Here is a 26,218-nt window from a genome sequence, read left to right on the forward strand (position 1 = left end):
ATTTTAACGTTATCGTAAAATTACATGGCATGTATGTTGATAAAGTTTTTTGTTTTTTAAAAGCCTAATTAATGTTTAGAACTGAGATGACCTGCTGAGGTTCTCGCTCGGTTTTAACAGGCTGGATAGGATTATGAGCTTATTAGAGGGACAGCCAAAGTTGGATGTTTTGGAGACAAGGTTGGAAGCAGACTTAGGTGGTTAGGACATGTTCAGAGGCGAGAGAGTGAGTATATTGGTAGAAGGGTGCTGAGGATGGAGCTGCCAGGCAAAAGAGCGAGAGGAAGACCAAAAAAAAAGGTTGATGGATGTCGTGAGGGAGGACATGAGGACAGTGGGTGTTATCGAGAGGAAGATGCACGAGATGGGCTTAGATGGAAAAAGATGACACACTTTGGTGACTCCGAATCGGGAAAAGCTGAAAGAAAAAAAAGAAGAAAAGTTTGTTTTTTTATCCTATACAATATGGCAAATAGTACCATGTTCTGTTTCTGAGGTGGTACAACACAAATATTATAACCGCAGTCTTTGGGTTCTGTTTTGTAAAAAAAAAAAAAAAAAAAACGTTTTATACACGCCACAACATTTCACACAATCGAATATCATCCATTAAAAACTGCATCAAAAATTGTGCCTTTGCAAAGATAATACATTTTTAAAATTTTGTTTGACAAGAATTCAGAGGTACAAGTATTATAGCTGTTGTATTTAGCAGAGGTACAAAAATAATCAAGTCATCAAGTTATTGCGGATTTTCTGTGCTCTTAATTTGAAATAAGGTCCTGTTTACGAATGAAGGGGTGGAAATTACCAACTGTTTTTCCTCCATTAATTAAAAAAAATAATCACAGAATAAGCATTTATCAGAATAGTCCTTAATTACAGCCCAAGTAATGTTGTCAAAATAATATCACCCATGAATACCAGGTAATCAATATAATGTTTTAAATACAGTGCTCAGAATGATACTTTGCACTTCCCCTGCAAACCGCAATCATAATAATATATACTAATATTTTATTTATTTTATTTATCTATTTACCAGGTCCTTTATGACATTACCAGTGCCATTATTATTATTATTATTATTATTATCATCATTACCGTTATTTATGCTTCCACCGATGCACATTGTATTTATCGCACGGTCTCTCTCCTCCTCCTCCCAGCTGGCCTCCGTGGAGAGGGAGAAGCAGCGCTGGGAGAAAGAGAAGAGCCAGTTGAAGGCCAGCATCGAGGAAAACAAGGAAAGGATGCTGAAGCTGGAGAGCTATTGGATCGAGGCGCAGACCCTGTGCCACACGGTCAACGAACACCTGAAGGAGGCCCAGGCGCAGTATCAGACGTTAGAGAAGAAGTACAACAAAGCCAAGAAACTCATCAAAGATTTCCAGCAAAAGTGCGTGACGCGCAATAACCCCGTCTGGTTTATATTTCAAATGATCAATGAAAATTACAATACAATTTGCAATTCTAGTCTACTCTACGTCCTGCACCCCCACCTGGCTGAGCCTTCCTTCGCCCCACATTTTTTAATGATTTGACCCTCTTGTGTAGCGACCGTAAACAAGACAATAATTACACGGCAACGCTCAGTTTTGATTTGTTTTTGTGGTTGCAAAGGACAATTGGGGATATTCTTTTGTTTCCTCAAATGCCTGAGAGCTGTTGCAATAATTTCACCGCCTACTGTAGAAAAATTTAAAAAAACACCTTTTTTTGCATCTCTGCAAATGACACATTATTAGATTTTTCTTTTGATCACGCAGTGTCCCTAATGCAGCCAGTGATGCTTTACTATCATAGTTGCTCCCCCGCTCATGTGACACGCACGTCCGTGTTATAACTCCTACACGTGACATTTCTAAATGAGTCCATTGCTCCCATCTTGACACGTAGTTTAGTTGGATGAATCATGTCGGGTGAATTCATTTTAATGCAGTCGCCGCTTGCATCATCGCAAAGCGAATGAGAATATCTTCTGCACTCCCATCTGTCATTCGGAAGGAATTTGGATGAAATACTATTTTTGATAACAGCCTATTCTCAGATATTTTTCAAAAAAGGATTTTAATATGATGTAAACTCAACACCTTTCCATCTCCTCCTCGAGGGAGGTGGAGTTGATCCAGAAGGAGGACGCCGAAAGGAGGCGACTCGAGGAGGCCGAGAAAGCGCACCTGGCGGAGATCCAGGGACTTCAAATCAGGGTAAAGATTATATTCTATCTTTACGCATGGCTCTTTAAGAGGTTGTTCTAAATGTGTCTGTAAAATTTGGCAAAGTGCTCTCCAGGGGACACACTAAATGTGTCTGAAGGAGCAAAGAAGATAGTGAACAAACTCCCTCGTACATCTAAGTGCTTACCGTGCATTTCAGTCCAACCATCTTACATCCCTTTTTTTTTTTACACACGGGTAATTTATTTTTTTTGCAAAACTGTCCCCTCGCTTCACGCTGACAGCAGATGACTCAAGTGTCCCCGTGGCCTGTGGTCAAAGGTCAAGCAGATTTATTTATTTATTTATCCGTGTTTTCCCGCTGTATAACGCGGCGGAAGTGTAAGTTAATGTCTGCTCGGCTGAAATCGCCAAAGCAGCCAAATGTGCACTATCAATATTCTGCACACATCATCTGGCGACTGCGCTGCATTAAAATGGCGCAGGCAAGATCCAGGAGAAAAAAAAAAAAAAACTGGACAGTCCCTCTGGTACTGTATGTGTACTACAAATTTACAGTAGCAGACATTCCAGTTCATAGTGTTTTAGGTTTGTGTTCAACCAGCTGGGAAAATTGACATTCCTATATGTCAAAGCAACGTCCAAAGAGGTATGCTGAATAGGTTTGATGTGGAAAAAAGTTCCAAACACTAACCTAAAAATAAAAAAAACCTTCCAAAAGTGCGGACGCTTTCATAGCTCAAAGGAGAATCGGGGATATTGTTTAGTTTCACTTATTGTTTTAACGGCAGCGTGCTCCCGGCTGATTGACATCGATCGGCTCTCTCCTCTCAACAGATTGCGACGCTGGAGTCGGAGCTGATGCAGCTGATGAAGCAAAACAACATCCAGGTCAACAACAACAACAGCAACAGCGCTGAGAGGCTGCAAGCGCTGCAGAACAGCCCGAGCAGAGCTGCAGCGCAAGGAAGAGGTCAAACCAACAGTTCCGAAAGATTAAATGCGTCTGCGTTGTGATTTAAAGTAAAAAAAAAAAAAAAAGTTGAAGTTACTGTTATGCAGTTTCATATATTTTAGTGTTTTGTTTTGGGTTTTTTTTGGGGGGGGTACGACATTTTTAACTACACTGTTGTCATGGCTCACGCCACAGATTACATCTACTTATGCTTTGTCTGACAAGAAAGTTGAAGCTGTGATATCTGCTTTTTGCTCTGCTCTTGAGCTAAGCAGGCTTCCCCCCGCCTGCGACAGTATCAGAATGCGTGACATGTGACCAGCGCCGACAGGGTAAAGGCGAGACTGGATCTGTACTGATCTGAGCCCATTATGCAATGCTAAAACCGAGACGGCAAAGGAGACAGCTGGGGCGTGCGGGAAATGGGAGCGTGTGGGAGGAGACGAGAGAAATCTGCGCGTATGATCGCTTACAAATAGGAATAGTTTAATAATACGACCCAGCGGCTGTCCTTGTAATCCTACTAAATTATAGTTGTGTAATTAATAGCATTATTGTTTAAGCAAAACATTGCTTATTGAACTAAAATGGGTGCAAAAGTTTTCCAAAGCTTCAAGCACAAGAAAACTCATTGTATATAAATAATGCATCAAATAAAAAAAAGAATGACGATAAAGCGTGGGATTAAAGGTTCTGGATTTATAAAGATAATAATCAATGAGAGACAAAATGTGAAAAAGTGAAAACTGTTCCCAATCTTGTAATATAACAGTATAAGTACTTTGTCATTGTATTCAAGTAGAAATTTCAAATATGTTTACTCATTGTATACACGGTAACATTAACTTTTACTCCGCTTCCTCTTTTCCTTTCGGCTTGTCCCGTTACAGGTCGCCACAGCGTGTCATCTTTTTCCATCTAAACGTACAATTCCTAAATAAAATACATACAACTATGATGCATTTTACAAAAGTCTCCACCCGCTTATTTTTGTACATTTTTACTTTTAAGGCTTGAGTCGACCATATTTTATATCAGAAAACTTTGTTTTAATTTATATATATATATATATATACATAACGAAGTGTAGCACCTCTCAGTTCAGACTTTTACTTTACTCAAATAATATTCTACCAGATGATTTGAATTTCCACCAAAGTTACTTTCTGCAAATATACTTTTACTCAAGTATAGCTTTCAGGTACTTTATACAATAATGACTCCTTTTCAGTCCAGACCTAATCGTTCAAACCAATTTAAAATGAATAATCATCATCCCATAGAATGTTATTGAGACTTTGTACTGATGGAACTTTGGAGGGGGGATGCGGTGGGGTGGGGGGACTCATTAGACTGCCCAGATCTTAGTATGCAAAGTGTACCTAATTCTGTGTCTATGACATGCAACACACAATGATGTTAACATCTGTTGATCTTAAATCTGCTATTTTTGTGTGTTCGTATGCAAATATAGAAGTGAGGAAGGGCCCCCCCTACTCGCCCAGCAAAGGGAAACCCTCAAGAGCAGACAGCGTCAGCTCCACCGAGGGAGAGGTTTGTCATTTAGCGCGCACGCAGACGCGAGCACACTTTTTCAACAATACCACACGTCTTGAAATATGCAATTTGTCATGAAACCCAACAATTATTCCCGTAAAGGTCAGCACAATGTGTTTAATTAGAGTGCGTATGAGTGCCTGAGCTTTATCCAATCTATTTTATTTAATGGATTAATTACCGCGTGTTACTCAGCCGGACTAATTGAGTGCAGGGTGCTGTCACATCTCGTTTGCTCTGAATGCGGCGAGAGCGGGATTGTGTTTGTGGACGAAAAAGCGCTTGCCTGGATAATGTTGTCATTTTAAACGCAGCTTGAGATGAGCAGTTCACATCAGATAAACAACTGAACAATCCCAATTGGCAGGAAGTCCAAAACAAGGCAGTGCGGGGAGTTTATATTATCACTCGATCAATTCGGCTGAGTTTCTCTCAATTTTACGTCAGAGTCATGTTTACTGTAAACACGACTCTTCAGCTCACCTCTCGCCGTCCGTCCTCAGGTCTCAGAGGGGCGCAGTAGTCCAGGTCACGGTCGCTCCGGCTCCATTCGTAGTCTGGCCTCTTCCGATGCGGTACCCGGAGGTCTGGCCACCGCAGAAGGATCCCCCCGGAGATTAAAAGAAGGTCTGGGTGCCTGTAAACCAACGACAACTCACAGATTAGATCAATAGAAGTTTTAGCAGTGGCGAGCGGTGGATTTGCCACCCTCAGTTCAAACAAAACCTCGAACAAAGAGAATTCCACCTTATGTATTCAAAACATAGCCTTGCCTTAGGAATGCTAACAAATGCTCACAACGTTGGTGTTTCCCGCAGGTTCTCATACCACCTCAAGCCCCTCTCGACGTGCGGAGGAGCAGAGGCAAGCCCCCGACTCTGGGTAAGATACTCAAGACAGTAGGGGAGATAAAAACGGAAGCAAAACCCAGCAAAGTGTACCATTTTATTTATGCGAATGAAAAATGTGACATCGATGTCAACTGTCTTTCAGATGCACGGAGGAAAGCGCTCGGAAAGCAAAGGCAAAGTTTCAAGAGGTTTGCAGACACTGGGCAGATGAAGGATTTGACAAGATTGTAATCAATTAAAAAACGTTAGACACTGAGTAGTAATTGGATGACCCACTATTTGTATATACCTGAGAAAGTGTACATAATTCTATGTCACTTCATTAGTTACACCTGCACAATCTTATCCTATCTGATAAATAAGCGAATATTTTTTTTTTTCTCCAAATGTCACTAAATCGTGCAGGTTGATAATGTCGTGGTTGGTGATATACGTATGCAGTTTGAAGACAAGTGCTGTTATTTTTTTTTTCATTTGTGTCAAGCAGAGACCTATTACCTTGCCACACTTCTTCTCCTATTCATATTACATGGTATCGTATCGCTTTCATGTTTGGTATACTGCGGATTTCAGTAGGTGTTAATATGAATCTAAATATGCAACAGATGAAGATTTGTGATCTAAATAGCTTGTATCATCACTCAAAAAGTGGATACAGAAGTTATAGTTCAGTGGTTTGTAAATCAACTAACAGAACAATAAATCATAATTTTCTGCTTTCTCAATTTAAAAAGAGTGACACTATTTTACTTCCTGACTTTTTATTAGTTTATGATGTACCTATTATTAATTGACCAATCAACGTGGGCCATCATCAGTGGAAAAGTGAATAGCCCACAGCCTTGATTACATTTGCAAGCTTAACCCACGAATCAATAATTTTTCAAGGGAAAGGTCAATAGAATTGAGGCAGTCGAGCACGTTCAGCCTCCCGGTGCTCACGGGCGGATCCCGGTTGAAACTCGGTAACCGTGTTTCTGGTTCGTCAGGGTCCGGTTTTGAGCGAGGACCTGAGCGGCAGCAGCAACAGCTCCGTTGAGATCAGCGGGCTGGCTGGCGAGGCCAAAACCTCAGAACACGCCGACAACTTGGGGCTTTCTTCGGATGAGGTATGCTCGCTTAAAAATTACTGCACGTGATTGTTGTCTACGTTGTTTACAGTCCCTCTTTTGGTCTGTTTCCTATGCTGCCACAAGCAGAGTTTGGATATGGTAGATGATGAGGTGAGACTGGCCATTGGTACTGTGTGTATTGTGGATTTCTGCCCAATGTTTTGTCCAGTTCGTGTACCATTAATACCTCACTGCATTTTTAGGACTCTGGAAATCTTTGTAATCACGTTACTCACCAAGTTCCTGTTGAACTTTTGTCACCAGATCCTAGAAGAAGGGTGGATTACGAAGCAGCATCAGTGGCAGAACCACAGTGTATCAGAGTGGACCTGTCAGCAAGTGGCCCGCTGGCTCATGGGCCTCAGTTTGGAACAACATATTCCAGAATTCACTGCCAAAAACATAGACGGAGAACGGCTGCTGCAACTGGATAGCGCCGACCTCAAGGTATACATCTTAGCAGAATGTCCAGAGTTATATAATGTAGGTGATTGAATTCTTGCATTGTATCTGTTCATTCTTGTTCTCCTTATTTCAGTCTCTTGGAGTTACTTCCTCCCAGGATCAGTGCTTGATCAAGAAAAAAATGAAAGCCCTTCATGTTCTGATGGAGAAGGCCAAGAGGAACCATGAGAAAGTGGAGAAACGACGTGAGAAACTCAGAAAGCTAGAGAAGGAGCAACAGCAGAAAGAAGCGTGATAAAGCGCAGCCCAAGTGACCCGATTCTGTACGACTCTTTCGACTTTGGGTTCCTGCAAAGACAATGTGCAAAGGTTCTAAGATTGAACCCTGCGGGACACCTTGCTACAGGGTGTCGTTTGAGCTCCATATACTGTTTTGGGGAACATTTTCCAACACCAAGCAAGTTAAAACCAAAACAAACAGTCGGGTTACGGGATTCTGTCCTTTCGTTTTGCCTCATTTTACACCGATCCTCTTTTTAGGCATTTAAGAAATGATTCTTTTATATTTATTTTGTCGTTTGTTGCTGTAAAGTCGGTTTATTTATTCATCTCCAGAGTAAATATGTGACATGGGCAATGCATATTTATTCACTACCCTCTACAGAGCTAACTGTTCTCCTCATTTTCAGTATGAAAAGCCATTCGAGCATTTATATAGGTGATAGCCATCTTAAAATAACTAGTGCACATTGTTCTCATAAGTAAGACAATTAACAACTTTAAAAGAACTGGGCCACTCTTGTAGAACAATTATGTCTGACCAGGAAGGTTCCCCCCTACCAGTACTACTGTCACTTTTGGCCAAATAATACCCAATCAAACCTTACTAGTAAATTAGCGCATTGCATTTGTGTCACTATTAGGCTGAAATAGTAAGTATGTACCATTTAAAGATATTGAATAAATGGCCATTTATTTATTTAATACAACTAGATTGTCATCACAAGTACGAACTCTGTGCACTAGTAGAACGACTAGGGCCAACGAGCGGAAGAAATACAATTATGTCTTACTAGTAAACTTAAGGTCCATGTACTAGTACACCCTCTGCATACTAGTTGGGTGCACTAGTGAACATTTGCGCATTACCACTACTTATAAGTCGTTAAAATAAAGGCACTAGTAGAATTTTATACCACCACCAGTCCATGGAGGTTAAGATGAATATCAGGGCTATCAAATAAATGCTCAAATGGCTTTAAATATATTTCAGGATCTTTGGATATATCAAAACCATGCCGTGGATAGTGACATAAATGCATCTAATGTGCCATTTTAATACTCATGTTTATGCTACTCTAGTAGCTCACTGGAAGCTCTTATAATTTGATGCAACGTGGACTATATGAGTATTCATGTTACCACTAGGTGTCGCCACACCGCTTGTATTTGCTGTTAAAGGACAACACTGGAACTTTCTTTTATGACTAAATTTGCGGAACACTGGAAGTGCAAAACACTGTAAATTTTTTTACCAGCATGTGCGAAGTTCCTTGCGGGTATAAATGTGCCCAATCCTGTACGTGAAGCAGTTATCAAAAGCGGATGTACTTTATGCTGCTGATGAAGACGGTAGAAATGTGTAAATGACCAAACTTATTCCATTTAAAAAAGAAAACTACAAAAAATACACCTGATACTTCCTGCTGATATATACAGTATACTGTTGCTTGTAACCCACTTTGACCTCGTTTTGTATTCCTTTTAAAATAACTGTAATACAGTAATACCCAACAGCTACCTTTAGATATTTTAGAGAATTTTCCTGAAATAACTCACTAAATAAACTCAACGTGTTTTTTTTTTTTCTTGGTGACAGAAATAAAAACACCACAAACTCTATAAAGATAATAGATGATATACTATTGAGGAAGGCAGCCATATGATATAAATGGTTTATCTCTGTGCTCGGTTGTGGTAAAGAATCTCAATTTATACTTGGATGTTACACTGCAAAGGACACGCAATATATTTGATTTCATGTACCGTTCCCTATACATGGATTTCTACCCGATACTACGTGCTTAGAATTGTGTTTTAGGATTGCGAAGCGCGTTCCGAAATTCATCGCTTTAAATACGGAACAATTGATTTGAGGCTTCCCACGCGACCGCAGTAGTTACAATATCCGTGATATTGTTTATGTTATTTCTGGACTTGACAAGTCAGCTTGATCACATGAGCAAAATTGATGATCAACAAAGATTTATCCACAATTGTAATATTCATTTCTTTCTGCATACATTATTTGATATTGATTAAAACTGAATTGCAATGTGCTAAAAAGAAAAAAAAGAAGTCTTTTAAGAACAAATAATCCCATTGTGTTTTTTTCCCATCTGATCCATTCATACACTGCCACAATAAACTCCTCATGATACATTCTTTTGATATTTCTATACTGTATATGCTTTTCCGTTCCCTTCACTGTGAGAGTTTGCAGTTCGTGGAGTATAAATGGGCCGCCGGTGCTCCCGGTAGGCCGAAACAAAGCCCGCAATGGCTCATTTGCCGTTTGTCTTTCAGCTCGTCGCCACAATGTTGCTTTTGTTCCTTCACCCAGAATTTGATCTAGTTTTTTTGCATTATGAAAAGTTTGAAAGGGCAGCTATAATCCCTGTCACACTGAATAAAACGTGCTGTCATTGATGTCTTTGCGTTCATCTTTCCCAACGTAGCAATTTTGTTTGCAGTGATCAAAACGTGTTCGGTGAAAATAACTCTACTTCACACGTCATCGATATCACATAAATATTGTTATAAAAACAGATTTAATGACAATGGACATGCTGTTGATTTTCGTGAGCCTGCCATGACCAAAATAATACACAAATGAGGATTTAATGTACATGCAGATGGGCACAGCTCAGGAAACGGTCGTTATATTAGTTGTTCTTTGCAGAGGACAAAGAATATATAAGTATTGTTATATTATGTGTGCATGTTTCTGCATAGTTTGTGTGAAAATAATTGGATTTTTATTGTAAGGTTATGATTTAACATTTTTTCAAATGGCCTTCCCTGCTCAGTCCATTTTATATGGTCCTTGAGCATATATTTTTGCCCACTCCATTTTTTTTAATGGCCTTCGCCCATCTGTCCTACCAGAGTCCCTAGCCCAAATTCAGAGACAGAGCTCAAGTCCTGCAGGCTGCAGTCCCCGCCCACTGCTCTATTTATATTTCACTCTGCCATTTCCCCCCTCATGTCATTTGTTGCTCTTCATCTTTTTGTTGTTGTTTTTGTTTGCTACGCAGCTGCCAAATAGCGTCCGACGGCTGGGACTTTGAAGGCCCTCCAATGAGGGTATGCGTGAATCTTTCATGATCATTTGCACGCTCAATTGTGTTCTCCTCCATGCCGCGCGGAAAGCGTTTGTGCTCGGGCCGGCTGGTGTTACTTAAGTAGGAGTCGGGCCCGCTTGTCAAGAAGTGCGCATGGAGAATTTGAGTCCGAGGCAACTGGCTGTCAAGCAGCTGAAGCAAAGGTACCTGGAAGCTTTACGGAGGAACAATGCCCAGGAGGTCCTCGGGATCCTCCAGACCAACAAACTCGACATTGACACTGTGCTGGAGGTGGAGGACCCCGACATGGTGCTGGCTTCTTATAAACAAGGTAAAGGCAGGGAAATTAAGATGATGCAAGCTAGTCTATAATGAACTGCAAAATAGCAGGGGGGCACTCTCAAGGAAATCCAAACTGGGTTCAACACAAAAAGTTCTACAGCTGATTCAACTAGATGGTGGTGAAAGACTCCAGGAACCAGACTACCAAAACTACCGCATAGATGACAGCACAGACTTTCCCCAAATTGTCAGCTCATTAACATACTCCGAGGTATCCTTCAGCCCTGAAAATTATTGATCAGTTTTCTATATCTGATTTGTGACAGGGTATTGGCTGCCAGGCTACAAACTAGAGAAGTCCTGGGCAACGGGTCTTCACGTTTGCGTGATGTCCAACGCCGTGGAAACTGCACTGGTGCTCCTGCAGGAGGGGGCGGCAATCAACCTCATGCCCAACGGCAAGACGCCGCTGCATGTGGCCTGCGAGGTGTCCAATGCCGATTGCGTGGCTCTACTTTTAGCTCATGGTGCAAAGGTCAACAGCCTGTCCCTGAGCGGACACACGCCACTGCACTACTGTATCACCAGAAGTTCTGTCGACTGTGCCAAGTCGCTCATCCTCAAAGGTAAACACGCTGTCAAAATACTGTATGTAGGTAGTAGGTGCTTTCATGTACAAAAGGTAGATTCTACAATTTACAATTTACTTTCATGAGGAGTCGAGACCAAGCGCTGCCACAAATAATAATAATAATAATAATAATAATAATGATTGACACACTTTTATAGTAACCACATCAATGGTAGTTTCATGACCCTGTCAATCTCGTTTTGTATTGCGTGTTAGCATTAAGCTAGCAAAATTTCAAAAGACAGTTGTGACATTCTTGTTTTTTCTCACGGAGGTGCGAAGGTCAGCATAGGCGGTCACAATAATGAGGAGGACACACCGTTGCACACCGCAGCCAGATTTGGGGTCCCGGAACTGGTGGCGCTCTATTTGGCCCACGGAGCGCCTGTGGATTCCCTCAACTCTTTCCACGAGACCCCCCTGATGACTGCCGCCTTTTGGGCTTTCGACAGCAAAGAGCAAACCTACAGCCAAGATCACCATCTTGTCTGCCGCCTCCTGTTGGATCACGAAGCAGGTGCCGACTGAGTGTCCTGCTCATATTTAGCGTGTGTTTTGTTCGACTGTTGGTTTTCCTGTTGCAGATGTCAACCTTCAAGAGGAGGACAATAAAACCGCTCTTCACAAAGCTGCCTGGAACTGTGATCATGTCCTGATGCAGATGTTGCTGGAAGGCGGAGCGGACACGCGAGCGATGGACATCAACGGCTGTTCTCCCATCCAGTATCTCCTCAAAGTGACCGACGTAAGGCACGCGGCCTTACATGAAATCTGCTACCAGCTGCTGCTCAACTACAACGCGGCCAGAATCTACCCACCCCAGTTTCACAAGGTACGGGGATTAAGTGAACCCCCTTATACCGCTGGTAGTACGTTGGACAGAAGACAACATTTAACTTCAAAATGCCAAACTGAACTATATAATTTCACCTCAACGAAAGGCTGCTAGCTTAATGCTAACATAACATGAAACACCACAGACAGACTAAGAGAAATTAGCATGGGTGTCAAAATATTTATAAACCTTCAAACAACTGCTACTTAAAGGTCAGGTGTCATGAAATTGATGATTTTTAGTATGTTATCAATGAAAAAAACGTCAGCCGCTATCGGCCCATCCGTTTTTTCACCACAAAATATAATTTTGATGTATATGGCTTTTTGTGACTCCAGCCATGAAAATCCTCTCGAGGGATTTGTTTTCGAGAAGAAGCAGGAAGTGACGTTGGAGGCAGTAGCGCGCTCAAGCGGACTCGTTTCTTTCTATTAGTTTTACCTGCGGGAAGGTAGCTCGTTGTTCCTTCGTATTAGCCAAAATGTCGGCTCGTTGCATTGCTGGATATTGCTGGAACACGCGGGAGGATGGATTTACGCTTCATTAGTTTGCAAGAGACTCGGCGGTTTGTCGGGAAAAATGGATTGCACGGGTTCCAAATGACAGGTAGGTGCATACACAGCTACTGTACTAAAAATAATAATAGTTTGGGGGGGACCACTTAATCCGTCTCTCATAATTTAAAAGATCCGCGTACGTATGACAGGGGAGCTAAATGGGTCGATGTGCGTATCGGATGGCTTCCTCGTCTGGCTCGCTGGCGAAGGCTTCCGCGTCAGGCTCCCTGGCGAAGGCTTCTGACGGGCTTGGCGACGAAGGCTTCCACGTCGTGCCTCATGGACGAGCACGGCTTCGGCCGGGCTGGCTCATACACACGGTCTGGGAGTCTATTTTTGGTTAGAAGTAATCCGCATATCATCTAAATATGGCTCCAAACGATAGGGTAATATTCCACAGACACGTCACTCGATTGTGAGATGTTCTGTTCTAAGATATCTGAAGGGGCGTGTCCCATAGTAGAGGCCACAGCGTGTTTTCAATGGCGAATGTCCAGGGTGACGTCACAGGCAGTAGATGCAGCCAATATGGCAACAATTTGGATGTCGAATGACACTTCCAGAACTTTACGCACGGATGATGCGCTTTCTGCTCATATTTATTTTTTCGTATAGACATTGAAGTGAATCATGTTGTACGTATTTTTCATTTCAATATCTACTTTAGGATGTTTATAGGGATTACACTTGACGTTTAAACACTCTCATATAGAACCTGTTCCCAGTTGGAATTTACAGTACTTCTTACTTTCTGCTTTCCTTTGCAGGTATTGCAATCCTGCCACGACTACCCCAAGGTTGTCGAGATCATGGTTAACTCGTATGAACATTTAAAGCCTACAAGGAAGTGGAGGACTGCTATTCCGGATGACTGCTACGAGGTAGTACTTCAAATCCTGACTTCTGTTAAACGCTCCCATCTTAAAATGTCCTGTTTCCTCCCATCTTGTCGCAGCGACACGCCGGATTCTACGACTCCTTGTTTGCCGTTTGCCGTAACACCCCTCGCAGCTTGCTACACCTGACCAGATGCGCCATCAGAGCCAGTATGGAAGGCTCCTACGAGAGACGGGTAGCGCCGCTCCCTTTACCGTCACGCATTAAGAGCTACTTGCTGCTGACACCCGAGGGGATACTTTATTGAATTTGGGAGGAAAATAATACATTGCGTGGTTGTTTAGATCCCCCCCATGGAAATCTTTCTTTTCAGTAACTTCCTTGAGCAACTTTCAAAAGATACTGGTCATGGCTAATGAAATTAGCTAACAATGCTCTCAAGAAGACGACGTCCTGTTGATGTTTGCAGAACAAACATTTGACAAGCCATACCGCTACGTGCTTGCTCTTCTGATGCGCTCCAATCCAATGTATGTCGAAATCCTTATCAGAGTTATTTGCAGACTCGGCAAGTTCCCTCCCGGCTTGTAACTGTATTTTTCACGACTAGATGACATCAAAACGTTTCCAGAGATATGAGAGAATGACTCAGCCATTCATCCCGCGCACGATGTGAGCATCAGTCGGATTTTATCATATATGTACTATAATGCATATCCTTAACAAAGTAAAGACAGAAAACCCCTAAATCCACTAAATAAACAATAATACCAATAAATGACACCATCAAATGTTGATGACGAAAACTTAAATATCTCAAAAGTACATCCGAGGAGAATGTTACAGATATTGTATAAAAATGATGATTCCTATAAATAATAAATGTATAACTAATACAAATAAAATATAATCTATGTAATTATATACCATGTATTTTTTCCTTATATGTACATTTGATACAACATTATTGTCATTATAGTGAAATGTTAACTGGCAATTGCAAAGAAACAAATATAAACGGTTTAATGTGGCATGCGGGAATACTAAATCATGTGTATGATGATGTAAAGTGTATGCCAGTAAATGTAGATTAGGCCACTGTAGATGCCTACTAAGAATGTTTAATTCCTATAAATGTGATATCCATCCATTTTCTTCACCGCTTATCCTCACGAGGGTCGCGGGATTGCTGGAGCCTATCCCAGCTGTCAACGGGCAGATGAACACCCTGAACTGGTTGCCAGCCAATCGGAGGGCACATCGAGACAAACAGCCGCAGTCACAATCACACCTCGGGGCAATTTAGTGTCCAATTAAATTTTGGAATGTGGGAGGAAACCGGAGGGCCCTGAGAAAACCCCCGCAGGCACGGGGAGAACATGCAGACTCCACACAGTCAAGTCCGGGATCAAACCTGGGAGCTCAGAACTGTGAGGCCAACGCTTTCCAGCTGATCCACCGCCTGATTCATGATATTTCAATGACATTTGTTGTGAAAATTGAGGCTAATCACTCAGAATCAAGTTTTCAACTCACTAGTACACCGTGTCCAACATCTCTTTTTTTTTTTTTTTTTTCTCTAGACCGTTTTGACATTTACAAAGTTGTCTGGGATCAGATCAATACATTTGTCCCTTCCACTAGAGAGAGCCTTTCCAATTTAAGATTTAATAGTAATAACTGATTTTAATATACAATGGAGCCTCATTTTTTAAGGGAACCAAATTTTCAGAGATACAACAGTATCTCAAATGATCTTTCTCGATTGAAATGAATGGAAATGCTATGAATCCATTACTGCCTCCAACTCAACAACAACAACAAAAATAGTTGAAATGTTTTTTAAACCCACACTAATGACAATGAAATCGAGTGTCAAGAAAGAACATTTGTTTTGCTTCCGGTCAATGGACATTGTACTACTCCTGGCAACAGTACAATACTGACATCCAGATATACATGGAGCAGGTCTCAGTAATATTAGTTGTTCTTTGCAGAGGATAACAAACTGTATACACTTTACAGTATCACTCCTGTTTGATTCTTGTTGACTTTTTACTTGAACATTATGAAGCAATAGTTGCTGGAGGACTAATATGTGAACTATTATGGTGTATGCGGCGCAGCTGCCGTGTAAAACGGGACATGTGGAGTGAAATACAGTAGCAACAACAGTTAACCCCTTTCTGCAATTTGGCACACTGCTGCTTTTACCATCCAGGACATGAATGCATTTTTCGAGCGCTTGGAATGATCCCCAGCGGGGTGGGTCGCCAGGTCAAGCGAATGACGGGGTCGAGCAGAACTGCCCGCTTTCAGTCCCACCTGGCGAGGAGCCACATAAAGCGCCGCCGGTCTGAAGGGATTCAAAGTGCTGACAGCCGCGACGGCACATAGCGTTTAGTTTAATGTTTGTTTTTTAGCTTGTTGAAACCGGAATGCGGATGAAACTGGCAAAAAGGAGTGTGAAAAAAACTACACTTTGAACAGTGACAATGTTTTTGTATAGTTTTTTTTTCCTTCATTTTTTTTTTTGTGGTTCGTGGTAAAATACAACATTTGAAATGGAAATGTCCAGCACACATACACACTTGAAGTGAGTTAAAATAATATTGTCAAAATAATGTTTATATTGTGTGTCAAGGCAGAAAAGCTGTGGACGCTAAATGTGGCAAAAACTGGCCCAACACATTCGATGATTTCTACACATGAATTCATTCTAATAAATCCACTGCAGTAACGAAACACGAAAATTTTTTTGTCCGAAATCCTACCAAATTCTGACGAAAAGGCGTATTGATGAACGATATGATAATGGGAGGTGATAAAGACATTTAAAAGTAATGCTTATTATATCACCACGGTGTGCATATTTGACATATTAATCAGCATGTTTGGACGTTAGGTAGTATGAAGGCCGTTTGTCATTCAAAATCACTCGTTGCTACAGTGCATGCAAAAATAGCGCAATCCTCTACTTTCATTTGCAACAGTACAAACAAACTACTTCATGTGCTGCACATAACAGTCCTATTTCCAAACAAGAACGTGCAGTTCTTCCTTACGGAAATTAACATTCATCAGCATATTCGTGCCGTATCATTTTCGTATTGGGCGGTAAAGACATTTCAGCTGGCCGGGTCCTCGTGTGCATTGGTTAGTATTCTAAAATCTTCATCTAGTACATTTTACAATACGGCACAGCTGAGTTTACATTCAAAGATCCTTGAAAGATTCCAGTACCGTTATCTTGTTAACCGGGCTTGATTAAAGAAATACATTACTTGGATAATACCACAGAGGTACGCAGATCCCTTTCAGATTGTTGATTCGCGGTAGTTGGGCCCCAGTTACAATAACTCATGCACGCATGACACAAGGACTAGCTGGTGAGTAACTGAGCAGATGATTTCACATCATTTTCCAAAATTACGTTTGTGTTTATCTGCCTCTCCTCCAGTAAGCGGACCGAACCACTGTAGGGTACTTTGCGTTTGTAAACGCTTTGTTTACATTCATCTTTTCACGTTTACATTCAAACAGAGGTTACTGTAAAATGTTTGCAAGATCAGGTGACGTGAGGCACAATGTATATATGACGTCTAAATATCTCTTTTTTTTTTGGGTTGAATGTTGGAAATAATTTCCTGCTTTTTGCTTTGAAATAAAACCTCCTATTTAAAAGGTGTCGCCATCTAAGGCGGGAAATATGTGAGCCATCATAACATATACAATACTGTATATTAAAGATGACAAATGTAAAAAGCAAGGTAATTGGTCCCGTCACACTCTATACTGTATATGCTTTAACGGGTTTTGTGCTGAGGTCTGTTGTTATAAAACTGTTACCATAAGAAACATGGAAGATATTAAATGAAGAATTATAACCTGGTTAACCAGAGTGGTTACTTCAAGAGAAACGTGACTGACTTTTACAAGTAGCACCTTTACAGTATTAGCATTGTTTATGTAACTTGTTTGCGAGGGCTCACAGTTCCAAGGAAGTCACCTGATGCGAGATTCAAATGAAAACACCTACGCGGGACAGTCGCGTTAAAAACGAGAGGAGCAAATGCAAGCTTCAATAAAATCTGCTGCGTTACGATCTCAAGAGAAATAATACAATTGCGTTATGTTCTAATCACAACTGGCCAACACCAACTTGTGTGTTTTCGTTGCTACGACTCGATTCTATTCTCCACTACCTCCTTGAGTCTATCAGGAGTGAGTCCTCTCGCTCCTGCCCAGCTTCTTCGGCTCCTTGCTGGGCATGCACCAGTCATCGGCCTCCGTGGTGGACTGGTAGTGGCGCAGCGCTGACTTGTTGAACACGGGGAGCCTCTCCACCGACTCTGAGGACAGGGCCTGCGAAGCGGTCCAAATATGTGAGGACTCACCGTGCCAACACGATCGAATGTACAGTTCCCACTCCCTACCCCCCCAAAAAAACTGAAAGAATGTACAGTGATGCCTCGGTTCTCGACCACAATCCGTTCCAGAAAACAGTTTGAAAAGTGAATTGTTCGAAAACCGAATCCATGTTTCCCATTACAATGAATGGAAAAAGAAATAATGCGTTCCAAGCCTAAAAAAATTTGGCTTTTTAAAGCATTTTTTTTAGCTTTTCCTGATAATAAGCTGCATAGTAGAAATACATGTATAGTTTAAATACTTTATATAATAAAATAATTTAAGAAATGTATTTATTTTTTGCTTAAAACGTATGCTTTATTAGTAGGGTACGCTAGACTGGGAGTGCATTGCTGGATCTGTAACGGCTCGGCCCCCAGCCTTGTAAACATTTTTTATTAACAAAAGTGCAGATTAACTTTAAACAAGCAACTGGCCTTCTTTGGAGCCATGAGTGGGGGTTAATATGGTAGTCCTCGATAAGAAGAAAGACAACAATCACTACCGGGACAGGTCTGTGTACAGAGGTTGTGTTATACAGAATAACAAAAATGCGCTGGTTGCGCTGTGCGTGTTATGTCATTTTCATTTTTTTTCCGGGGGGCATTCTAATAGACAATAACAAAATGCGTCGTGGGTGCTTCAACTGCTTGCACCGCGCGCATTATGTTATTTCCGGGTTTTTTCAGGGCGCGTTCAAACTGACAATAACAAACCGGGTCGTGGGTGGGTCATCTTCTCTCGCCGCGCGCAATATGTTATTTCCGGGTTTTGTTGGGGGCGTTTGAGTACCGATTTTCGTTCGAAAATAGAAGCAAAAAAATATCTCTAAATTTTCGTTCGAAAACCGATTTGTTTGAAAACAGGGACGTTTGAAAACCGAGGCTTTACTGTACTACAAAAAGATTGTCCATCCGCCATTTTCTATCATCTTTATCCTAGAGCTGGGGTACACACTAATCACTTTCACTGGCGATACCTTTACAATGACGGAACCCAAATTCACAGTTGAGAAGTACAGTACTGTCTATTAGTTATTAGTTTATATGTTCTTAATACTTGTGAGAACGTGTAGCTTGCAAAAGGGCACATCCGTTATCAGGTATAAAATATCTTGTGTTGCATAATCCCCCGAGGCTGCGTACGTGATCAGCGAATGGTTATTTTGGACGGATGATCGTTGGCGCTGTTGTCACCTTTAAGTATATGACAGCTGAGGTTCCGTAACCCTCCATAGAGTAGAGCTGCAGGTCGCCTTGGAAATACTTGGCATACAGACGGGAGATGGGGAGGCCATAGCCGAAACCAGCCTGGGGTGAACGGGTTGCATTAAAAAAAAAAAAAAAAAACACCCAGTTCAAATGGCCTCATCGTTATAATTCCATAAAATCTTGCAGAGTGGATGGCATATTTTAATAGGCTAATTCACAAGCAGGGTGCACTTAAGTCTCACCAGGGGGGCGTTACGAGAGTTGTCGACATGCACGGGACTGGGGGCCGTGGAGTACATGTAGCTGAAGAGCCGCTCGATCTTCCTCAGGGGGACTCCGCCTCCTCTGTCGGACATCTAAAAATTGAGTGAGGGTGTGTTCAGGAAATGTACGGCGCGTCCGCGTGAATTCATTTACCTTGATGGTTAGGTCCTCGCTGCCCAGGGAGACCCGCACTTTGATGGCGGGCAGCGACGGGCTTGTCTCGTGGGTTTCGACCGTTGCCCGCATTGCATTCTGACGACGAAAATTAGCGAGAGAGTTAGCGAGCAGAAATGGCAGAAACAAAAAAAAATCATAATTGTAGGCTTCCCGTTGTTTATTTAATATACCTTGAACAGCTCAAAAAGCATATGGTAAAGGTGCGATGGCACATAAACAATATGGAGAGGCTGGTCTGGGTTTTTGGCTAAATTGGAAAAAAAAAAAAAAAAACAAGAAGCATCTTTTAAGTTAACCATTTTGATCCAATTGTAAATATTAAAATTCTGTATCGTACAAATAAAATGGGTCTTTCGGACTTACAGTTTACTTGCGTGATTTCCATATCCGGTGAGGTCAAGTAATACTGCTCACACAGCATTTTTGATGTTTCATAAGCATCTACATGAAAAACACAAAATAAAAGCCACTAAGTGACCATCATAAATATCAATTTTCAGAGAGAGAAAAGGGAAATTATAACGTATGTAGAATAATCATGTACATTTATTATATTTTCAGTTTTGAGTGAACTGGTTTATCATAGCCATAAATCCCACGATAACATGTTTTGACGCTACACCCAACTATAAAAATGTGATTAAATGCAGACAATAATGTGCACATTGGGCAGCGCGTGTTGCAAAACAGATGGCGCATTCAATGTCTGTGTGTAAAACATCATTTATTACCTTTTACAACCTCCACGACGTCACAGGTGGGATCAATGCTGCCGATATGCTTGGGGTGCGCCGGGTTCACGCTGCCGTCGAAGATTAACGCTATAGATCATAACGCAGAAAACAGTCATCAGCATGCATCCACACAAAGTTATTTTGTGGTATCCCTAATGGTACAGTACGGTGCCGAGCGTGAGAACCGCACTCAAATATTGCCCCTGAATGTAACATAAGGGTGAGGATCAACTCACTGATAATCACCAAGTGCTATACTGACTGTGCTGGTTCATGAGCATGCGGGTGGAGATGCGGCTCATGTAGAAGCGGTCCAGAAAGTACTGGACGTTCTGGTTGGTCACAGGGTCCACGCCAAAAGCCTCCTTGAACTCCACCACACCCTGAGCCATCGTTGGCACCACGTTGTTGTGCCGGTTGCGGATTTTAATCAGCGTTTGCGTGAAGCTGAGGACAAACACATGACGGGCGTACACAACTCCATGAGCGCGTGAGCTACACTTTGAAATTAATTCGGCATCTGTGATTGCAAATGCTTTGCGTTGTGTTCGCTGCCCATTTCTCTTTTCTACAAGTACATTAGGACTATCAGTGGAACAATACTTCGTAACATCTTAAATGCACAACCATATGCAACCAAAAGTTACAAAATGCAAAATAAGGAAATTGTCTCACAGGGTTAAAGTTAAGAGTTTGCAGCTATGTGGGTCGCTGGAGCAATTCTCCTTCTTTAAAAGGGAAATACATTGCTTTGCATTTACAATGTATCCAATCGGTCACGCAATATGTACTCTATCTTGACAATGTGATGTTAAATCCTCTCTCATTTAATAGTGTTTTGATAGGATTTTTATCGACAATTCCAAATTTTCAGGGGCGGGCCATTTTCGCGAGTCACATGACCTACGTGGGCGGATGTGACGCGTTACGTGCCGTTCCAAACGCTTGGCTGCTCGATGATGGGGAAGAGGGAGGAACCTTTCCATACAGATTTGAACCTGTGGCTGTAAATAATGCCGCCGAGCGAGCTCACGAGTCCGCCGCGCTGCATGGAAGTAGTCCTCCGTCTTCCCGATCAATGGATACAGCTATTTCTTCATCAGATGAGGATAAATCAGAGAAATCAGCGCTGGGCATAATGGTGTCCCATGTAATCGAGCGTTTGGAACGGCACGTAACACGTCACATCTGCCCACGTAGGTCATGTGACTTGCAAAAAATGGCAGTGCAACTGAAAATTCGAAATTGTCAATAAAAATCTTCTCAAAACATCACATTGTCAAAATAGCATACATATTACCTACACATACATATTGGATACATTGTTCATGCAAACAAGTGGATTTCCCCTTTAAATGGACAACCAAAGCAACCAACAGTTACAAAATGCAAAATAAGGAAATTGTCTCACAGGGTTAAAGTTATGTGTTTGCGACTATGTGGGTTGCTGGAGTCATTTTCCTTCTTTAAACTTAATCATGAAAGGTGCGAGATTTGATTCTGAGTCACACTAATATAACATTGACAGTCCCATTTACAAATAATGACTGTACATAACCAGTGGCGGCTTTTCAGTGACAACAAACTGAGCTTATTTGCATGTTTCTGTGTGTTGGTGTGGGTGTGTTGGGCATAAATCTCTTACTTTGTCAGGGTGTCCTTATCGTCTGGATCTTTCTCTAAAAACTCTACAAGCTCCAACAAACTCTGCGAATACCTGCAGGAAGGAAAAAAAACCCACTACAGATGGATTCGCATACTTAAAGCTGTACAAATGCAGGAAATGCGTTTGTCAGATTACATTACAAGTGTTTGTAGTAAATGATGTGTTAAGTCTCATGTGCTGTACACACAGGCCAGTAAATGAATAAGACTGCGTCACGCAGCTTGTAGTCACACACTTGAGTGCTGAGAAAAGTAGGTGAAAGTTGACAATGCACAAATGTCTCTGTTGGGGTTGCCCATCATCTCACCCCCGCTTGATTTCCTGACTCAGAAACATCGCGTGACCTACAAATATATTCTCAGGAAACGAACAAAACCAGAAGACTCAACTTTGTTACGCGGGTTATTTACAACAGCACGTGAGGGATAGCATGTACTGCGCACCTCAGAGCTCTTCGGCGACACGCTGCAGCAGGCACATGGGCCAAATATGCAGCATATGTACTGGACGGGGGAAGGGGTACTGACTGACCTTTTCTCGCTGGAATGACTTCACGTGACTCGTGCACAAACACGTAACGGATAGTGATGGAAAAAAAAAACTGTCAGACGAGGGCAACGTCTGTCATGGGGGATTCACTTTCCATTTGTTGATGTTATTTTGTGGCAGATTAACGGGAGATGATACAAAAAATTGCAAGCGCTAATTTAATAACATGACCGCGATCATGCTAAACTAACTGCCGTTTGACTATTTATAGTTCATACGTCTGCAGCGGAGTTCAGAGGTTCACGTCTGAAAGACATCCGTTGTGGTCTTTTATGAACCATGAGTATAAAAATAGAAAAATGAAAAGAAGTGAAGAACAAAACAGCAGAAAAACGTAAATACTGTAGTATTTGTTTGTTGCCATAATTAGAAAGTAGTTAAAATGTTACAAGGTAAAGGTTAGTGAATAACATTTTCATAAAACCCATAAATTCAAAATACCGTATGCAAGCTTTATTCATACAAGGTAGAAAAAAAAGTTGACTGTGGCTCCTACCTGTTGCTAACCTGTAATTCAACATGATTAGAGGATCAAAGAACCACAAAGAGTTTTAAGAGAATTATTAGCAAAGCCCATCTCTCTGGTTCTGCTCAACTTCAAAGAAATCGTACATTATATGACATTCGCCAAAGGGCTTGATTCGAATCTGGTGCTGAACTGAGAACAATAACTTATATGAAATTGATTGGGCTGGATATGGAGTTCAATACGTGCATAATGATGCTGGGCTAAAAGCTAGAGCAGCTCGCATTCTTCGCGTTTATGGCACAAAGTGTTGGAACAAGACTATTTGAAACGTACAGTGTGATCGAATTCAACATGGATCACGAGGACTGTACCACATAATTGGCACCCAACTGCAATTAGGTGGAAGGAGGAATGTGTTTTATGCATTACGATATCTGGAATTAAAGTGCTGTAATAAAACATCATGACTGGCTTGAACTTCTTCCAGTTTTGCATCTTATAAAGTTTATCTCCACCATGGTGCCAGAAGTGCTTTTGACCTTGAAGATGGCAAATGGGGATTTGGCTGCCTCGTCTTACTCCGGACACAACGGTTTAATCAAAAGGAGCCGACGCATGATGTATCCTACCAACTGGTGAGGAGCTTTAGGGAAGGAGTGCCGAGGAGCTTGTCCGGGAGGAAATCGATTTCCTTCATGATGTTGGCCAGCCTGACCGGGAGCTCCTGCCTCAGGAACACGAAGGAAGTCTTCTCGCAAGCATTGGCAGAGCCTGCAATCACATCACAACAAAAAAAGAAAAGAAAAATTAAAAATTTTGACCCAGTTCTGTCAAATGATGACGGAGCACCTCCAAAAGGACCATTGACTGAAGAATTGTGCAAGGTCTGCTGTTTACAAAGCAACAAGTTTGGTTATAAAAACAAATAAATACACTGTAATAACACTGTCATTTTTTTTCGTGGATAATAATCATAATGAACACCGAAAGTCACAGCGAGACATTTTCATCGGTGGCTGTAGCCAGAAAACACAGCTGCCCTTGAGACGTTGCAATGGGAGCCTTTGCTTGGAAATCCTTACCGAAGTCAATGAATTGCTTCATCGACAAAGGCGACGGCGAGAACTTGGAAAACCGCTCCACTTGCTTGGGTATTCCGGCCACTGAGCTGCTTTTCATCAAAAACCGAGTGAACTTCATTGTTGTTGTCCTTAAAGAGCCCCGCTGACCGTGCCACAAGTCTCCTTCCTCCCTTGAACGCGCTCCAGCTTGTCGCCTAGCATACACACGACGGAAGGTGTCTCCCGGTTAACATTGCGTATCGGGTGGTCATGGGTGCCAAATATTCGTTTCTCCCAAACAGGCAGTCCCCCTCGCATGTTTTGACCTTTGTAAAAAAAAAATATATATATATATATGTTTGTGCTGTACTGTTTAGGGGCGGAGACCGCGACTGATTGACTTCGAACCGCACCAATGGGCGCCATACTTTCTCGGATTGGGCGGGACGAAGTGTAACCAGGAAATAGAGTAGACCGGGAGCGACGCGTGACGATATTCCCACGGATATTCCTGGCGAAACACGCCCTACTCCAATATTACTGGGTATAGGACGCGCAAGTGCATTATGATTGGCTGTTGAATACCTGTAGAACACGCCCAACTGCTTCGAGACGGTAAGAGATGTGACGTTAATGCGGCGGCGTTAATGTGTTTCCTACCAACCGTAACCCCAATCCTCACATAAACCCACCATAAGACGCTTTAAAACCCACGCCTGCCCTTAACCTGACTATATCAAAAGTATTTGTTTTAATTTCGTACAAATGTGATATACTTGAGGTGATTATCTGCCTTTCTCAAGACGCAGGAACCAATCATGTTGCAATTGGGCGTGTCTTGACGCATCGAGCGGTTTGTCGATTGGTTGGAGCCAGTTGGTCGCCATCTTGGTACTCCCAAAACCGGTAGAAGACGTGATTTACAGGTTGGATTATGGCCTGTTTTTTCTCAAAATTTGAGTTTTACATTTTTTCAGTTCTGGTAACATGAAGGATTCTTAATTCGACTTGGTAAGACAAAAAAAGGCTAAGTGGAAAGGAAAGACAAATAACACCAAGAAACTTTGCACATTAGCTAGGGCCCGATTTCCATGACATGTTAACTTTTCCCAAAATACGCCGTGAAGCACTATCATTATAACATAGCAAAAAATTAAGCATTTTTGTCATATAAACATTATATTTTAAGTCAATCAGTCAGATCTATTTTTGGATTTAAGGACTCCCAATGGGAAAATACATGCTAAACGCATTGTTCATTTCAGACAGAAAATTTAAACGTGCTTCCTCGCATTTGAAAATCAAATTCAATTTGCAGAGTTCTGTATTATGAAATTCATCAAAAAATTTAACAGAAAATGTTTTCTTGCTTATTTACTGATGAAGTTTGGGAAAATATTTACATTAGGTTTTTCGTGAAAAACCCTCAGCCATATAAAGGTGAAGCAGAGGGTGAACAGTGAACAACAAAAACTGTAAACAAAGGTTTGTTCAAGTGAATTAACCTCATTATAAAATTTAAAAAAACATTTATAAACAAGCTTTAACAGTGTCAAAGTAAATCTTTCTAACTTACCTGTGCAATGGAATGCAGTTAATCGCTGTCGATGCACAGGTCGGCATTGTTGTTTTGGGAGTATCAAGATGGCGGATGGTGACTTCAGTTTTGGTGGCCAGCCAGTCTTTTTGTCTTGGCGACAGCACATAAGTTCACTACAGTTCTCCCCCCCAAACCCGCAGAATACTTCAAGTACTGTGCTGTATACTAGTTATATATTTTTCATTTAAATCAATTGGGCGATCCCGTTCTCTGGGTGACCAGAAGACGGCGGTGTTCGTGCAAAAACACAGTCACTTACTTTTCCAAGAGTCCAGAAGATGGCAGTGTAGCAAAAGCCATGACAAAAGGATCGCTCTTGTCTGTAGGTGGGATTTTTTCGTCTTCTTTCTCAGCATCACCATCCTTTTTTCCTCCGCTTCTGGACCACCTGCCTCACGTCGTATCAGAGTCATCTCCTTGTGAAATGCACCCCGTCAGTCGCCGGCATCTGTAAGGCTCACCCAAAGGTCCGCAAGGAGAGCTGCTTGGTGGCTTATTTGAACGCCCTCTGTTTAAATGTCCTTTACATAA

At 41.7% G+C, this 26,218-nt stretch overlaps 4 protein-coding genes across 18 annotated transcripts in view; 3 read left to right on the plus strand and 1 right to left on the minus strand.

Annotated features, from left to right (window-relative positions):
• The window catches only part of ppp1r9a (protein phosphatase 1, regulatory subunit 9A), a 42,233-nt gene extending 32,483 nt beyond the window's left edge, over nucleotides 1-9,750 (plus strand). For 4 of the 5 annotated variants that reach the window (XM_061813363.1, XM_061813361.1, XM_061813362.1 and 1 more), the window contains 11 exons: nucleotides 1,170-1,399; nucleotides 2,114-2,210; nucleotides 3,018-3,153; nucleotides 4,610-4,689; nucleotides 5,196-5,319; nucleotides 5,511-5,574; nucleotides 5,686-5,731; nucleotides 6,533-6,652; nucleotides 6,743-6,766; nucleotides 6,920-7,102; nucleotides 7,194-9,750. In XM_061813363.1, the coding sequence (XP_061669347.1) occupies nucleotides 1,170-1,399; nucleotides 2,114-2,210; nucleotides 3,018-3,153; nucleotides 4,610-4,689; nucleotides 5,196-5,319; nucleotides 5,511-5,574; nucleotides 5,686-5,731; nucleotides 6,533-6,652; nucleotides 6,743-6,766; nucleotides 6,920-7,102; nucleotides 7,194-7,355 (1,266 nt within the window). In that variant the 3' untranslated portion in view covers nucleotides 7,356-9,750. The remainder of the gene's footprint in view (nucleotides 1-1,169; nucleotides 1,400-2,113; nucleotides 2,211-3,017; nucleotides 3,154-4,609; nucleotides 4,690-5,195; nucleotides 5,320-5,510; nucleotides 5,575-5,685; nucleotides 5,732-6,532; nucleotides 6,653-6,742; nucleotides 6,767-6,919; nucleotides 7,103-7,193) is intronic. The other variant, XM_061813366.1, reaches the window with a different exon arrangement.
• Nucleotides 5,191-26,065, minus strand: pdk4 (pyruvate dehydrogenase kinase, isozyme 4). Of its 4 annotated transcripts, XM_061813443.1 has the most exons (13): nucleotides 25,947-26,065; nucleotides 24,109-24,302; nucleotides 23,656-23,797; nucleotides 21,988-22,059; nucleotides 20,605-20,789; nucleotides 20,340-20,429; nucleotides 19,972-20,049; nucleotides 19,779-19,855; nucleotides 19,585-19,683; nucleotides 19,410-19,523; nucleotides 19,153-19,266; nucleotides 17,752-17,911; nucleotides 5,191-5,329 (listed from the first exon to the last, which is right to left on the minus strand). In XM_061813443.1, exons 1-12 carry the CDS (start codon nucleotides 25,985-25,987, stop codon nucleotides 17,765-17,767), a joined length of 1,353 nt encoding a protein of 450 aa, XP_061669427.1. In that variant the 5' UTR covers nucleotides 25,988-26,065; the 3' UTR covers nucleotides 5,191-5,329; nucleotides 17,752-17,764. The 4 variants fall into 4 exon arrangements, 2 of the variants coding, with proteins under 2 accessions (XP_061669427.1, XP_061669437.1); XM_061813453.1 differs by lacking the exon at nucleotides 5,191-5,329 and having other exon boundaries at nucleotides 14,488-17,911; XR_009794058.1 differs by lacking the exons at nucleotides 5,191-5,329; nucleotides 17,752-17,911; nucleotides 19,153-19,266; nucleotides 19,410-19,523; nucleotides 19,585-19,683 and having other exon boundaries at nucleotides 19,795-19,855; nucleotides 20,589-20,789.
• asb4 (ankyrin repeat and SOCS box containing 4) lies at nucleotides 10,337-14,412 on the plus strand. The gene is made up of 6 exons (XM_061813500.1): nucleotides 10,337-10,735; nucleotides 11,013-11,312; nucleotides 11,592-11,834; nucleotides 11,902-12,149; nucleotides 13,477-13,590; nucleotides 13,665-14,412. Exons 1-6 carry the CDS (start codon nucleotides 10,558-10,560, stop codon nucleotides 13,851-13,853), a joined length of 1,272 nt encoding a protein of 423 aa, XP_061669484.1. The 5' UTR covers nucleotides 10,337-10,557; the 3' UTR covers nucleotides 13,854-14,412.
• Nucleotides 26,014-26,218, plus strand: part of LOC133497488 (cytoplasmic dynein 1 intermediate chain 1) — a 49,393-nt gene continuing 49,188 nt past the window's right edge. For all 8 annotated transcript variants that reach the window (XR_009794052.1, XM_061813386.1, XM_061813392.1 and 5 more), the window contains exon 1: nucleotides 26,014-26,137. The gene's annotated coding sequence lies outside the window, so the exon portion shown is untranslated. The remainder of the gene's footprint in view (nucleotides 26,138-26,218) is intronic.

The sequence above is a fragment of the Syngnathoides biaculeatus genome, chromosome 1 (assembly GCF_019802595.1).
Source record: "Syngnathoides biaculeatus isolate LvHL_M chromosome 1, ASM1980259v1, whole genome shotgun sequence".
Lineage (NCBI taxonomy): Eukaryota > Metazoa > Chordata > Actinopteri > Syngnathiformes > Syngnathidae > Syngnathoides > Syngnathoides biaculeatus.